The 14,753-nt window shown below is 37.1% G+C and overlaps 1 protein-coding gene across 4 annotated transcripts in view; it reads right to left on the bottom strand.

The window, feature by feature from the left end:
• Positions 1 to 14,753, bottom strand: part of LOC113055181 (extracellular sulfatase Sulf-2) — a 36,159-nt gene that overhangs the window by 5,554 nt on the left and 15,852 nt on the right. The window contains exons 1-7 of one of the 4 annotated variants that reach the window (XM_026221214.1): positions 7,578 to 7,983; positions 7,388 to 7,435; positions 3,638 to 3,877; positions 2,979 to 3,218; positions 1,914 to 2,065; positions 1,094 to 1,263; positions 177 to 327 (exon numbers count right to left, since the gene is read on the bottom strand). In XM_026221214.1, coding sequence (XP_026076999.1) covers positions 177 to 327; positions 1,094 to 1,263; positions 1,914 to 2,065; positions 2,979 to 3,218; positions 3,638 to 3,863 — 939 coding nt within the window. In that variant the 5' untranslated portion in view covers positions 3,864 to 3,877; positions 7,388 to 7,435; positions 7,578 to 7,983. Of the gene's footprint in view, positions 1 to 176; positions 328 to 1,093; positions 1,264 to 1,913; positions 2,066 to 2,155; positions 2,234 to 2,978; positions 3,219 to 3,637; positions 3,878 to 7,387; positions 7,436 to 7,577; positions 7,984 to 14,753 lie in introns of those variants that run through there. The other 3 variants (XM_026221212.1, XM_026221213.1, XM_026221215.1) reach the window with 3 other exon arrangements.

Here is a 14,753-nt window from a genome sequence, read left to right on the forward strand (position 1 = left end):
TGCACTACTATTGAAATATTTGCGCTGATAATGGACAGACTGATGGAGTGATAAAAACATCCCAGTAGTGGCAGCACTCTCAGAACACCACACTGCCAATCAAATACAAGAAATAGAACTCATTTTTGTATAAAATATAATTAATGTGCTATATTGTGAGGTTAGCATGATCTGACCTTCTCAACGCTGTCATCCACTGAAAGCAGGGTCTGCAGCCTCCTTCTCTGCAACATATTGGTGAACTGCATGTGCACAGGCTTCATGGGTCCCGTGTACCGCAGGATCCAGTGCTTGTCTGGATTTGGGGCATGGTTGTAACTTGGGGTTCTGTGTGGGACATTTTTCAGAATTGTTAAAACCTGTTTTCTGTACCACTGGAAGATATTACATATGTTTTATACACGTTACAGTCCAGGAATAAAACTTAACATCATATCCAAAGGGAATTTGTCATCTTTTGGTGTGCACATAAAGTTGCAATGCAAAGCTAAAAATTATCATAAAAATTTGTAATAAAATAACATCAAACTTGTAATTGGGCATGTGTTTCAAAATATGTGTATGCTAATTTAGAACAACATATAGGAGAAGAAAAATTACAGAGTAATGGAACGCTCCACAAATCAAACAAAAATAACAATACATGCACCAGTCATGGAGATTATACCTCTAATGGAACATACAAATGAACACCGATGCAACAAATAAATCATGATATTATACTAATAGCACTGTATATCCCTCTTGAGCCTATATAGCCTAATAAATGCATTTGCTGGAGGCGCTACGGAAACAGTTAATGTACAGAGAATATATAATCAAACCTGTGTTCCTGCAATAAACCAAGAGCAAATAAGTCATAGTTGGTTCATTAAAAGTAGCTACTGTGAAATAAGAGTGGCTAAAGAACTATACAGTGAGCATTATGTAGGTGGTCATATCTCAAACGGCAGAGAATATTTAGGAATATTTGAGTGCTTAAAGACTGAAAAATTTAGATTTATAAGACCACATAAAGCTGTTCATGCAGTCTGACAATTCTCTCAGTAGGTGTGTGAGGGAAAGAAAGGTGAAGAGAAATAGAAAGTTTTACATGTGTTGAGATGCATTGAGGAAGGCGCTACTGTACTGAGGAGCTGCGTCCTCTGGCCCATGCGGGGCAGCGTGGCTCAGGACCATCATTACAGGCCTGTGTGGGTATATCTTCTTTGACATACGAAAGTAGTTGATGCTGTCATTTGTGATTACATCAGTGAGATAGTCCTGCAAAATAAATAACATTAGTCTCTTATGCTTAACAAAAGTGAATTTACTTATATAAATTATAGTTTTTATTTGTATACATTTTAAAATGCAATTTATTCCTGTGATGGCCATTACTCCAGTCTTCAGTGTCACATGATCCTACAGAAATGTCACATGATCATTCTAGAATGTTGATCTGGTGTTCAAGAAACGCTCATGTTACTAATGTAACTTTGGCTTCTTGCTTGCAGAGTCAGTGAGGAGATGATCTTAGTCAATGCAGGATTAAAATTCTGACGTTATGGCGCTCAGACTCAGAGCCGACTTATATAGTGGTCAGCTCCATCCCTTGTGGAACATTTATGAACATTATCAGTATAGAAAGCATAGAAAGCATACTGCTTAATATTTTTGTAGAAATATTTTTTCCAGGATTCTTTTATGAATAGAAAGTTCCAAAGAGCAGTGTTTTAACACCCCAGGAACATAGCCAATATCTTAAATATCTAATATTGTTTGCCAGCCTGTATGGTACTAATACATTTCGCAACCCCAAATATGTTGGGTAAATACTGTGAATGATCTGAAAGTACAAACTCTACTGCAGAATATATATATATATATATACTGTGTTCAGTCATGCTCTTTGAAAAGAGACATGAGACAACCTTTGGATAGTTGGTGCCATGCTTTTCTCGGATACCGTTCCGGCACAGTGTGTAGTTGTAGAAACGAGAGTTCTTCACCAGTGCTACCCATTCTCTCCAACCAGGAGGCACATAAGAGCCATTGTACTCATTCAGGTACTTGCCAAAGAAGGCTGTAACAGAAAGCATTTATTTTGAGATAAACAAAATGTCAGGCAGGAATAGTTCACCCAAACATTTTAATTTGCTGAGAATGTACTCACCCTCAGACCAAGTCAGAACAGTATTGGAGAAACTTAGCATTACATCACTTACTCACCAGTGGATCCTCTGTAATGAATGGGTGCTGTCAGATTTCAAACAGTTGCTAAAAACAGCAATCCACTCAAAGTAATCTGGTCGACTCAATTAGCATCCTCAATTCCTTAATTTGAATAAACACCTGTGAAATGAAAAGCTATGTTTTTGTAATAAACTAATCTACCATGAAGACATTTTTAACTTCAAACTGTTGCTTCTGGTAAAAATATGAGTCCTATATCCAGCTTTCTCCAATGAAAATGTCATCTTGTCTGAATCAGAAAAAAGTTATGTGGATTACTTTTGTATTATTGTGATATTTTGAATCAGCTTTTTGGGCTTTTATTCTGATGGCAACCATTCACTACAGGTGATCCACTGCTGAGCAAGTGATGTAATGTTAAAGTTCTCCACATTTGCTCTGATGAAGAAACAAACTCATCTGCATCTTGGATGGCCTGAGGGTGAGTAAAATTCCAGCAAATGTTATTTTTTGGTTTGAAATTTGATCCTCAAATCTGGCTTGCGAGATCCACGTACTGTCCAGAAGAGTTTAGCCCTTGATTTTAACCCTGATCAAACACACCTGAGTTTGCTAATCAATGTCTTCAGGATAGTTAAAAAGGTAAACCAGGTAGGTTTGTTTATTTAGGGTTGGAGCTAAACTCTGCTGGAAAGTGGATCTTGTAAGTCAGATTTGAGGATCACTGCTTTAACTGAAAGCAGTTTGTGAACATAGCTTACTGTTGTAAAAATACTGCACCCAAATACATGCTGTCTACTAACCTGTCCTGTAGCCTGAATTGTTGAGGTGGACAGCAAAAGTGTGCGGTTCATGGTGAGCTTGCCAGGATGGTGATGAGCAGTTCTCGTTGTTGGTGTAGGTGTGGTGGTTGTGCACATATTTCCCAGTCAGGATGGATGATCGAGAAGGGCAGCACATTGGAGTGGTGGCAAACGCATTGGAGAAGTGAGTGCCGCCCTGCATCATTATGCGCTTTGTTTTGTTCATGGCCTGCATTGAGCCTTTAGGGAAAAACAGGGAATATATGTAGATTCGAAAAAGAGGGAAACAGAGAAAAAGAGATCCAGATTGTTTTATGTAACAGATGCTTGACCATAAATTTTCTCCTTAAAAGGGTTTGAATGAAAAGCCCGAACAAAGACCAGCAGCAAGGCCATTATGTTGCCACTTTAGTGATTAAAGTGCCAAAAAACGAGAAGAAAAACAAAATGTTTGGCACAGAGAACCTCAGTAGTTGGCTGATGTTACTGGACTGAATGTGTAAAATGCCCTTCTGCTAAGAAAATAATACAATTATATGATAATGAATTGTGAATCATACTCTGTATAAACTCATACATGATGTCACAGTATGCACATACTCACAAGAAACACAAAAACATAACCCACACACAAAGAGAAACACAAATGGGCAACGCACCGAGTTCAATGTCCTGGTCATCAGTAAGAACGAGAATGATGTTTGGAAGAACATTTCGGCGATCCCTCTGAAGACGAGACCTCAGTCTCTTGCCAGATAGGTACATGGTTCCATCCGAGGGGTAAAGGAAAGTCAGGATGAAGACAAAGAGAAGGGTGGCCAGTCTCGTCCCAACTGCCATGACTTTAACCTGTCTTCCACCTCCCACACTCGTTAGAAAGATCATGGTTTCTTCTCAGCCTGGAAAACAAAATAAGTGTAAGTGGAATTTACATAGGGACCATATAATTTTTTTTAAATTTGTTCTGCCCCTGAGGTCCATTTAATATTGTATAATATTGTATAAACATAGCTTGGTTTCACAAAACATGATATGGGCCCATATTCATTAAAATTCTTAGAGCAAAGAGTTGCTCCAAGTGACAAAATTCTAGGAAAATTCTTAGAAACGTGCATTTCTGATCTTAGTAAAGATAAAAGTGATTCATTATGGATCTTAAACCTTAAAAGAGCTCTTAAGGTCAAAAAGCATTAGAAGTAAAGAGGAGGACTTTAATATATATATATATATATATATATATATATATATATATTACCTATATATATATCCGTCTGTCTGTCTATATTTATAGACAGACAGACAGACAGATAGATAGATAGATTCCTAGTTAGACTTTTTAAGCTAAATTAGTATGGAGCCAGAAGAGTCTCAATAAAGATAAATGCACACAATACAGTCACATATGCACACATAGGATTCATACATGCACACACATAATTCATAAATACACACACAGGATACACAAATGCACACAAAATTCACAAATGCACACACAAAATTTAAAAAGCACAGAAGATTCACAAATGCATACAAAATTCAGAAATGCACACAAAATTCAGAAATACACACACAATTTAAAATGCAAACAACATTTACAAATGCACTCAAGATTCACAAATGCACAGGACAAGATTCAGAAATGTATTTCTGATGCACACACACATATATCTTGATTTACAAACTGCTTGCGGTCTGTGAACTTCACTGCAATGCCTTTTTTTAAACAGGGAATGATCTGCAACCAATCAGATACCTCCCTTGTTTTAGCCAATCACAAGAATGCACCCCACGTGGGGGATTGTTTACTTATAAGCCAATCAGCGAACGACTCACTTACCTCACACAGCCGGCGACTCACTTTGCGCAGCCAGCGACCCACTTTGCGCAGCGAACGACTCACTATCCTCATGAGTCACGCAGTGAACGACTCACTTTCCTCACCCAGCGAGCGACTCACTTTCCTCAGCGAACGATTCACTTTCCTCACGAGTCACGCAGCGAACGACTCACTTTCCTCACCCAGCGAGCGACTCACTTTCCTCAGCGAACGATTCACTTTCCTCAAGCAGCGAAGTTGAGCGAACGATTCACTTTCCTCACGCGGCGATCAACTCACTTTCCTAAGCGAACGACAGCCGGAGACCCACTTTTCGCAGCCAGAGAGCCACTTTCCTCTCGCAGCGGACCACTGACTCTCTCTTCATGTAGGGACTGAATATTATAATTAAAGTGACTTCTATATTGCATCCAAAAGAATATTTAGATATATTTAAATATTCAAAAAGGTTTAAACATTTTTTTTTTTTTTAACTTTCATTAAAATATTTCAATAAAATGAAATAATTGCCTATTGCAAATTTATGAATCCATGGTTAACTTTTTTTCTGCAGTCACTGGGCTATATGTATTGAGACATTTTTAAATTTATATTTAGTAAAAAAATAATAAAAAATAAACCTGAATTGTAATCTAAACATCTGTATTTTCATACAATTTAATACAATTGCTGTGTGAACACGTTCATGTGATTGGCTTATAAGTAAACAATCCCCCACATGGGGTGCATTCTTGTGATTGGCTAAAAGAAGGGAGACATCTGATTGGTTGCTGATCATTCCCTGTTTAAAAAAAAGTGTGTGTGTCGAGCCAAGTCAGGGGAGTCTCAAAATTCACACACAAATGCAGTGAAGTTCACAGACCGCAAGCAGTTTGTGAATCAAGATATATGTGTGTGTGCATCAGAAATACATTTCTGAATCTTGTCCTGTGCATTTGTGAATCTTGTCCTGTGCATTTGTGAATCTTGAGTGCATTTGTAAATGTTGTTTGCATTTCTGAATTGTGTGTGTATTTCTGATTTTTGTTTGCATTTCTGAATTTTGTATGCATTTGTGAATCTTCTGTGCTTTTTGAATTTTGTGTGTGCATTTGTGAATTTTGTGCGCATTTGTGCATCTTGTGTGTGTATTTATGAATCATGTGTGTGCATCTATGAATCCTGTGTGTGCATATGTGAATGTAGTGTGTGCATTTATCTTTATTGAGACTCTTCTGGCTCCATAAATTAGGAGCTCTCTGAGAGGATTCTTAGAAGCTTTAAGAATATGGGCCCAGATAGTCTTGACTCAAACAGGAATTTACTGTCAGTGGCACATACACACACACACACACACACACTCCTTCTCAAATGACCCTTCACTTCTACTCCTTTGGGGTTCTGCTCACCACTGGCAGAGTAACTGAGGAGCTTGTCCATATGAATTATCTTATTTATGATCCTTGGGATTAATTAATCATTAATGATGCATAGAGACCGACTCATTCCCGAAGTGTAACGATCAGCTCGGTTGAACACATGGTGTGGATTCTAATGACAGCAGGCTACAGGCCAAAAGGAGTCAGAGAGAGGGTGAATGATACGAGCCAAATGTTAGAAGAGGAAAGGGTCATTCTTAGAGAAGACAGTTGGGTGTTAATGGATTAGCAAAGGGAGGGTATGTGATATCTGATACAAATTAGCCTTGGAAATGTATAGATACATGCTTAGACTGACCTCACAGCCAGAGCTGGGGGAGTTTTTAATGCATGAGAAAATGCTTAAGGGACTATAATTAAGTATATGGATTTGGATTTGCTTCAGGAGTTTACGCTGGACTCTTAATAGTACCAGAGCAAAGGAAAAAGCCCAAAATTAATTATGAAAATTATTAACACTGAAAGCTGGAAAAATTACAATGGTAAATTTTTTTATTTACACTTGGCTAAACGCATGAAAGTACAATACATCTTGACATAAAAAAGACAAGTGACAGAATAATTGTCATTGATAATACAGTGAGTTCATCACGCGGCCTTTGACATTACACATAAACACATAGGATGCATTTTTCTTGCACTTAAAGATAATCTATTTACTTCACTATCCAATGAATAATTTTGTTTAATTGCATTTTATTATTTACAGGTTGCAGTGCCAGTGTGTTTTCCAAAATGTCAATCAGAACAGAACAATTGATAACAACTGATTAATGTGCAGTTAAAGAATTTGCCAAATTAAAGGTGGAACTGCTGCCATATTCATGACCTGTTACAATTATGACCAGCATTTATGATTCACTGAAGCCAAAGAGAAACATTTTTCACTATGAAAGCAGCAATACACATACAACAAGATGTAAATTGCAGTCAATTTGCCAAATCGGTACAAGTACAAAGCACCTCTAACATGCCACAATTACTTGGTTAAACCCATGCAGTTGTTCTCTGTCCTCTGAGCAGGTCAACAAGTCTGATAACAGATAACAAATACAATACAAGGATTTTGTAGCTTCTTTACACAGCATTAACCCACCACACCACAAACTGTGATGAGTTACATTCAAGGAAACATGAGCCAAGATAGGAATTACTGTTTGTTTTGGAGACCACAGGAAACCCATCTCCCATAGCCTCAACATCTGAAACACAAATCCACAGGGAAGCATCCCTCTCATGAAGCTCCATGCTAGTTTATTTTCTTCAAGTTCAGAACACACAGGCTATAGCAGCAGAAATATGAACACCTTGGTGATTTCCAGAGGTTAAGTCTCATAATCTTACCTCAGAGCGATCAAGGCCAAGCGTGCTGTAGATCCAGACACCCTGCAGTCTTCAGGGCAGAGGTGACCACACAAAGTTCACCCTCCAAACTAGAAGCCAAAACTTTCTGCATGAAATGCCTTGAGAGTCTCCCACTGCTCATCCCTGGACCTTCACTTCTTAAATTATCCAAGGGGATTTTTTCCTATATCTGATAGCTTTTAGTCCTGCATCTATGCTCTTCTTGTCACTCGTTCTCTTTCCATTTCTCCTACCATCTCCTCTCACACCCTCACAAACACTCATACAGCTGCATTCAGTCCATGTTAATTCCCGTTCTCTTCTCCGTCATTGTTCTCTCTCAGGGGAATGGATGAGGTCTGACCTTGGGGGTCTCCTGTTTTAAATTCTCTTGGCTGCTCTGTTCATCCCAGGCCCCCTCCTCTCCTCCTCCTCCCTCCCCAGGACTCATTGCTGGCAACTGATAAAAACAACAGCTTGAGAAAAGAGTTAAATCTTAAATAGCTCTAGCTGGACAAACAAGAGATGTTTTCATCTTTAAAAGGAATGCTTACAATGTTAATTGTGAAATACTGACTGCTCCAGATTCTTTAAACACTTGCTTGGTGATGGGAGAGATATGTTTCAAGCAATCTCGTGTGATTTTAGAGGCTCTTCATTACCGCCACACCAGGGAGAATAATTTATGACCAGGGGCTTAAGGTAAAATGGTTCCAGTATCAGATGTTGTGTATCTGATGTACCATTCTGCATGCCAGCTTGTCCTTTAGTGCAAAGTTCCTCTTATTGCTGCTGTCAGCATTTTGCTCAGCTTGCATTGTAAATTGGGATGACATGATATGGCAAATCTAGGCATATAATGAATTCTGGAGAAAAAAGTAAACAATCTGGACCTCAGAAAACCAGTTTTAAATTTCATATCAAATCTCATTCAAATGTAGGGAAAAATATGCAATGAAATTTTTTAGGTTTGAGCTAGAAATGTATTATTAAAATTATTATTCAAAAAATTGCCTTGAAAATGTTCCACAGAGGACTGAAAGCAATATATATATATATGAAGAGTTCAGATGCAAAAGCCTCTAAGTGCCATCTGAGTTTTTCATCTAAAATTAGGATTTTTATCAAGCTCCTATGCTTAGGTTGAGTCATTTTACTTTAATGGCAATGTGCAGGTCCTTTTCCAGACTATTAAAGTGAAATACTTATTACAAAATATATTCTTGAAAACAAGTTATGTTATTTTTTTCTTGCCCCATGTTTTTATTTAAACATGAATCTAGAAAAAAAGTGTATAAGGTCTATTCTTAAGACAAGTAAAACAATTTTATATAGCATAAAAAACAATAAATGTTATAGACTCAATTATTTCTGGTAATAAATATAAAGATTAATATTAACATTTATATTCATATTTACAGCTATAGTTTTATTTTTGTATTTTTTATTTTTTTATTTTTTTGCAGTGTTGCTTACATTACATATTAATCTGTACAACTGGCTATTGAACATTTAAGAATTTTTTTTCTTTTGATTTTATATAATTTTGTTTTGTGTAAGTTTTACAAGCAGGCTGGTTTCTATAACAAATGTAAAAAAAATTTGACCAAAGAAAAGTATCTCTGTAGGAATGCAAGCACTACTAACAGACTCATTGACAAATAAACAAACTTTTTTTTTTTTTTCTTTTTTTTTTTTTACAGAATTTCTTGAACAACAGAAACCGCAAAGAGCCATTAGACACAGGTGAAATAGGGTGCACTTGACCCGACTTTCATGCCCTGGGCCTCTCAAGTACTGCCATCAGTCTACTTCCTGCCCTCATAACTACCGTATGCTGGCATGGCTTGGGGAATGTGCATCCACCCTCCGATTCAGTATGCTAACTTTATAAAGTCTCCTTGAATTTGCCAACAGCAGTTGGCATTCAGATGCAAATGTTCTGACAAGCCTCTTTCATGGAGAAGACCTTTATCTGCCAGCTAGTTTAAAGTCAGGTGGGGATATGTGGATTCTCCAGTTGAATACTGTACATCAGGCGCTTTTTGTGGTAGACTGTGGCCAAACGGTCTTGCTTTGGATTTGGTCAACATCAGTATCCATCATTCCCTACTTGCTTGGAGTGGAACATATAGGCCATGGCACCTACAACAATTGATTTGTGAGTTTTAATGATACTGTGAGCAGTTGCAGAGGGGCATTTTCATTGGTCAAATATTGAACATACAATTATCATAAGCAAATGGTGTTTTCTGCCTTGATAAGCAGTATGATGTCAGCACTGTGTGAACACAATAGGCTTTTATCTAAACTAATTAGATGGGTCAGAAGTGAACACCTCACACTGTAAAAAAGAATTTGTTGAGTCAACTAAAAATATTTTGTTACCCCGCTGCCTAAAATTTTTTTGTTATCTTGACAAAAAATATCTTGTTGAAACAACTTCAAACTAGAGTGGAGTTAGTCCAGGTAACAAATTTCTTTAAGTTGACTTGACTATTATTTTCTAGTCCAGTCAACTAAATCATGTTGTGTCAACAGGGATTTTTTTTTTTACTTCAATCAATAATCATAAACAAATGTTACTCCACTGCCTTAAATGTTTAAATAAAGATGACAAAACACTTTTTTAATGTAATTTATTTAATGATAGAGACAACACTTTCATTCACATTTAAATTGAACAAGCAATTTGCTGTCAACACATCAACTGATAATTGATAAACAAAACAAAAAATGCAAAATACAAACACGTCTAAAGATCTGAACCGACACTTGAAAGTGTGATGTATAATAAATAACATTGGCATGGGATTGAGAAACAAATAGTTGCATTTCAATTCATCAGATCAAAACCACAGGGATTGTTTTTAATTTTATAATGCAATATGAAAATCAGAAGGTTGAACTCTGCATATTAACCCTGCACAAGTTCACATGCACTCCCCCCACCATAATGCAAGTCATGGTCAAAATGAGAAACCAAGATATATGTATATAATATCACAATTAGTTACAAAAAATGAGTGTACTGTACTTCTGTATAATAAGATATAAATGGAATGAATGCACATGGAAGCACAAAGATCTAAACAGTCAGATTCTAAATTTCACAGCACAACATGACCAGACAGAAGTGTTAACATCAGAAGGATCTTGAAAGTTTCCAAACTCGTCCCCATCATAATGCTACATACTGAAAATGTGTACATACTGTTTAAGAAAATGAGAGGTGAAAAAACATTTGTTTACATGAGAACATGCATATTCCAAGTCATGACATGTAAACTTTAATGTACATTCTATATAGTGAAAGGCACAAAAGAACCTTTCCTTATAAAAAAAAAAAAAAAACACTACTTTTTAAGAAAGAGTGCGGTGGAGCCGATGGACACATCATGAACACTGAAAAGTGAAAGTGTCATGACAGACATATGTGCTCTTCATTTAAGCCATCCAAAGTGCACACATACAGCAGTGAACACACACCGTGAACACACACCCAGAGCAGTGGGCAGCCATTTATGCTGCAGCACCCGGGGAGAAGTTGTGCCTTGCTCAAGGACACCTTATTTGTGGTGTTGAGGGTGGAGAGAGCGCTGGACATTCACTCCCCCACACCTACAGTTCCTGCCGCGGGAGCGAGCACACGGTGGGAGCAGCTCGTCTTCACAAGTTTTTGCAGAGCCTCAATGGTGTATTTAATGCACTGGAGGTGGTGGATGTTCACTGCATACAGACCCATTAGGAGTCCATATGCCGTGGGGACATGGGAGATGTCAGTGATGACAGGATGTCCAAATGAGACCAATGTTGGTTATTCCTTGGGAAGCACATCACATTGCTGTTCCTCAGTTACAATCAGAATGCCCTCTTCAATTTCTTTCTCAACATCCTTAATGTCACTGGATGGCTGGGAAAAGAAAAAAAATATTACATTACTTAATAAATTTATAAACGAACACACATATGTACATACACTATTAAAGTTGTGTGTTTTGTTAAAAGCACAGCTACCAATTAGTAGTAATTGCAAAGTGTAATTCAAGTGGAATATATTTTGAAAATTTAACCAAAAATGAAAGTCAAAATTAAATGGTGCTCCTCAACGGTTTCGTTTAGAAACATTCAAAATAACTTCCTGTATTAAACTGTTAAAAGCCTGTACTAAATTCTTTGTTCTGCTGAACACAAAGAGTTTAAAATCCCATGGGAAGATAAGTGTAAAATACACCCCAAGAACCAACTATTCTAAAAATGGGGGGAAATTATTTTCTTCACTGGTATTCTACATGATTTTTGAATGACATAAAATGTGACAAACCAATACAACTCAGGTTTTTTTTCTTAATCTGATTCTAAGTGTCTAATCTGTCACACCATTTATACAATGATCAGAAAATATATTGGTGTAAGTAGGTATTCCTTTTAAATAATAGTCTGTTGCACTGCATGTTCAGAGTAAAGCATGACTCCTAAGGGCCGTTTCATAGTCAACGCGAGCAAGCAACGCGAGCGACACACTCCTTTTCATAGTCTAAACAGTGAACGCAAGCGTCACGGTTGATGCGTGTATGCAATACACAGCTCACGCAACAGGGGGTAGTAGAGTCGGGTGATATTAGTAGAGTCGGGTCGCGTGATATTCAGATTACAATGGCAACTGAAGAGGAGTGTATTCTGTTGCTGATGAACTATGGTATAAATGTGGATGAATATGTATAAGCAATGTCGCCCCCACCGACAACGCATAGTATTGCGTGAATCGGCACGTCGCGTATCAAAAACTAGGACCACACATTTGGCTACACACCGACGCATAATGGCGGCCGAAGCATAACGATGCGTAGCCTCGGGGACACGTATGCCTACAGATGAGTTGACTATGAAATGGCCCTAAAGGGTTGGTTAACCCATGTATGTTTTATTCACCCTCATGGCATCGTATGTGTGTATGACTTCTTCTTTCAGACAAATCCAGTCGGATTATATAAAAAAATATTTATGGCAATAGGTGGGTGTTTTTTCAACAGTCAAAACAGTTCAAAAGTAGTCAAATAATGTGCATCAATTCATAATAAAAAGTACCTCACATGGCTCTGAGAGGTGAATAAGGTCCTCCTGTAGCGAATCCATGTGTTTTTGTAATAAAAAAAAAATACATATTTAAAAGGTTATTCAAAACATATTTAAACCCTTTTCTCTCACTTTCGTAAGAGCCATTCCGGGTGGATGAAAATAGGACATAGGGGTCATGCATGCACCGGTGATTAGTGACGAACACGGAAGAGCGGAGGAGAGACAACAATACGCCAATCACAAAGTAGAATCACAAAATTAGGCTTGCACGTATGATAGTCAGTGGAAGAGAAAAAAAAGTGTTTACAACTTTTTAAATATTATTATATTTTTTTTTACAAAAAGTGCATCGATTTGCGACAGGAAGCCTTTATTCACCCCCCAGAGCCACGTGAGACACGTTTTATTGATGGATGGGTGCATTTTATTTGACTATTTTTGGACTGCTGAGAAAAAAAACACACCTGTCTGCTGCCATTAAATAACTTGGAAGAGCCAGGACAATTTTAAATTCAACTCAGATCAGATTCGTCAGAAAGAAGGAAATCATATACACATAGGGTGCCTTGAGAATGAGTAAAACATGGCCTAATTTAATTTTTTTGGTGAAACAATCCTTTAAGCAAAGTTGCTAATGGCCAATATGCTAGAACTGAACATTTTTCAGGATTCAAAACAGTATTCAGCAAAATAATAAAGAATGGCTATGTCCATAAACAGGGTTTCTGGTGGTTTTATGAAGATAAATTCAACACTTTATAAAGACATTTTAAATACCAATTATAGAAAATACACGGAATAAAACTGGGGAAAATAATGTCAAATTATGTTCTCTAAATTTTGAAGCTGTTTTCCAATGCAAATATCTACATTTTCGTAAAGGGTTCACCCAAAAAAGAAAAAGAAAGAAAATTGTCATTTACTAAACCTCAAGTTGTTTTAAACCTGAATTAGTTTATTTCTGTTAGTCCCAGTCCCAGATCGTCTAACACAGTACACAGATCGTCTAACAACGAGTTACAACCCCAGATCACCCAGATTTCTTCTTCTTCTTTTACCTGGATCACATCACTGCAGACTGATGGTGCTCAGATTGGTCATCCACAAGCATAATCCCAGCAGTCATGTCCTTGATGAATTCCTGCGCAGAGCCTGTGTGCTTTAATAAAAACAAAGGGATGCATTAAACAGGGCCTTACAATTGTAAAGCACATAGACTCCAATAAATGTGCATTTATAAATAAATAAATTTACTTACAACTTCGTCCAAGCTCTACAATGTAAATGCCATTTCCATTATGTCTGCATATCTTTTTGATGGATAACTGCAAAAGGACTCGCTGCGGTCCATCCACAGGATTATTGAATTCTGCTCTGAGTCTTCAGTCATCCCAAAATATCATAAACATGAAAAATACAAAAACATGTTAAAACACTGTAAAATAATAAACATACATATAAATAAATCTTTACAGAGAAAGACAAATGTATTGACAAGTTTATATTAAATGCCAAAGACAAACTATACCATCCAGACAATGCTTTTAAATGACACAACACAGAATTATAACACAATAAAAGGAAATTTAACACATTTGTGTCGATCGTTATTGTATCTCTATTTATACAAGATATATGATATTATTACTTTTATTCTAAAATATATAGATTTAAACGTACGCAATTTACTTATGACCGTATATTCACCATAGACTATATAAAAACTGATGACTAACGTTACTTCAGAAAACTGAAAGAGTTTGTAACGTTACCTTCAGAACTTCATCTGAACCGTAGACTGTAAAAAAATCATCAGAACTAAGCTTATGTCAGCGATATCAAATGTAACGTTAAGTTATGCGCTCCAGAAGAACTCTGAGGGAGGTGCTCATCTATGCTGCTCATTTGTTTCCCTTATAACATGCATAAAAGACACAGTTCGAGTAGGAATCTTTTTTTTTCTCCTAATGTTTCATCGATGTATATTCTGACGAATGTCTTACGCTGTCAGGTTTAGAGCAGTTCCTTTTTTTTTTATTCCCGCCGTTCTGAATCCATACAGTGATCTGTTGGGCTCTCGCGCTCTGTTTGCACGGC

Source organism: Carassius auratus, chromosome 36, assembly GCF_003368295.1.
Source record: "Carassius auratus strain Wakin chromosome 36, ASM336829v1, whole genome shotgun sequence".
Taxonomy (NCBI): Eukaryota; Metazoa; Chordata; class Actinopteri; order Cypriniformes; family Cyprinidae; genus Carassius; species Carassius auratus.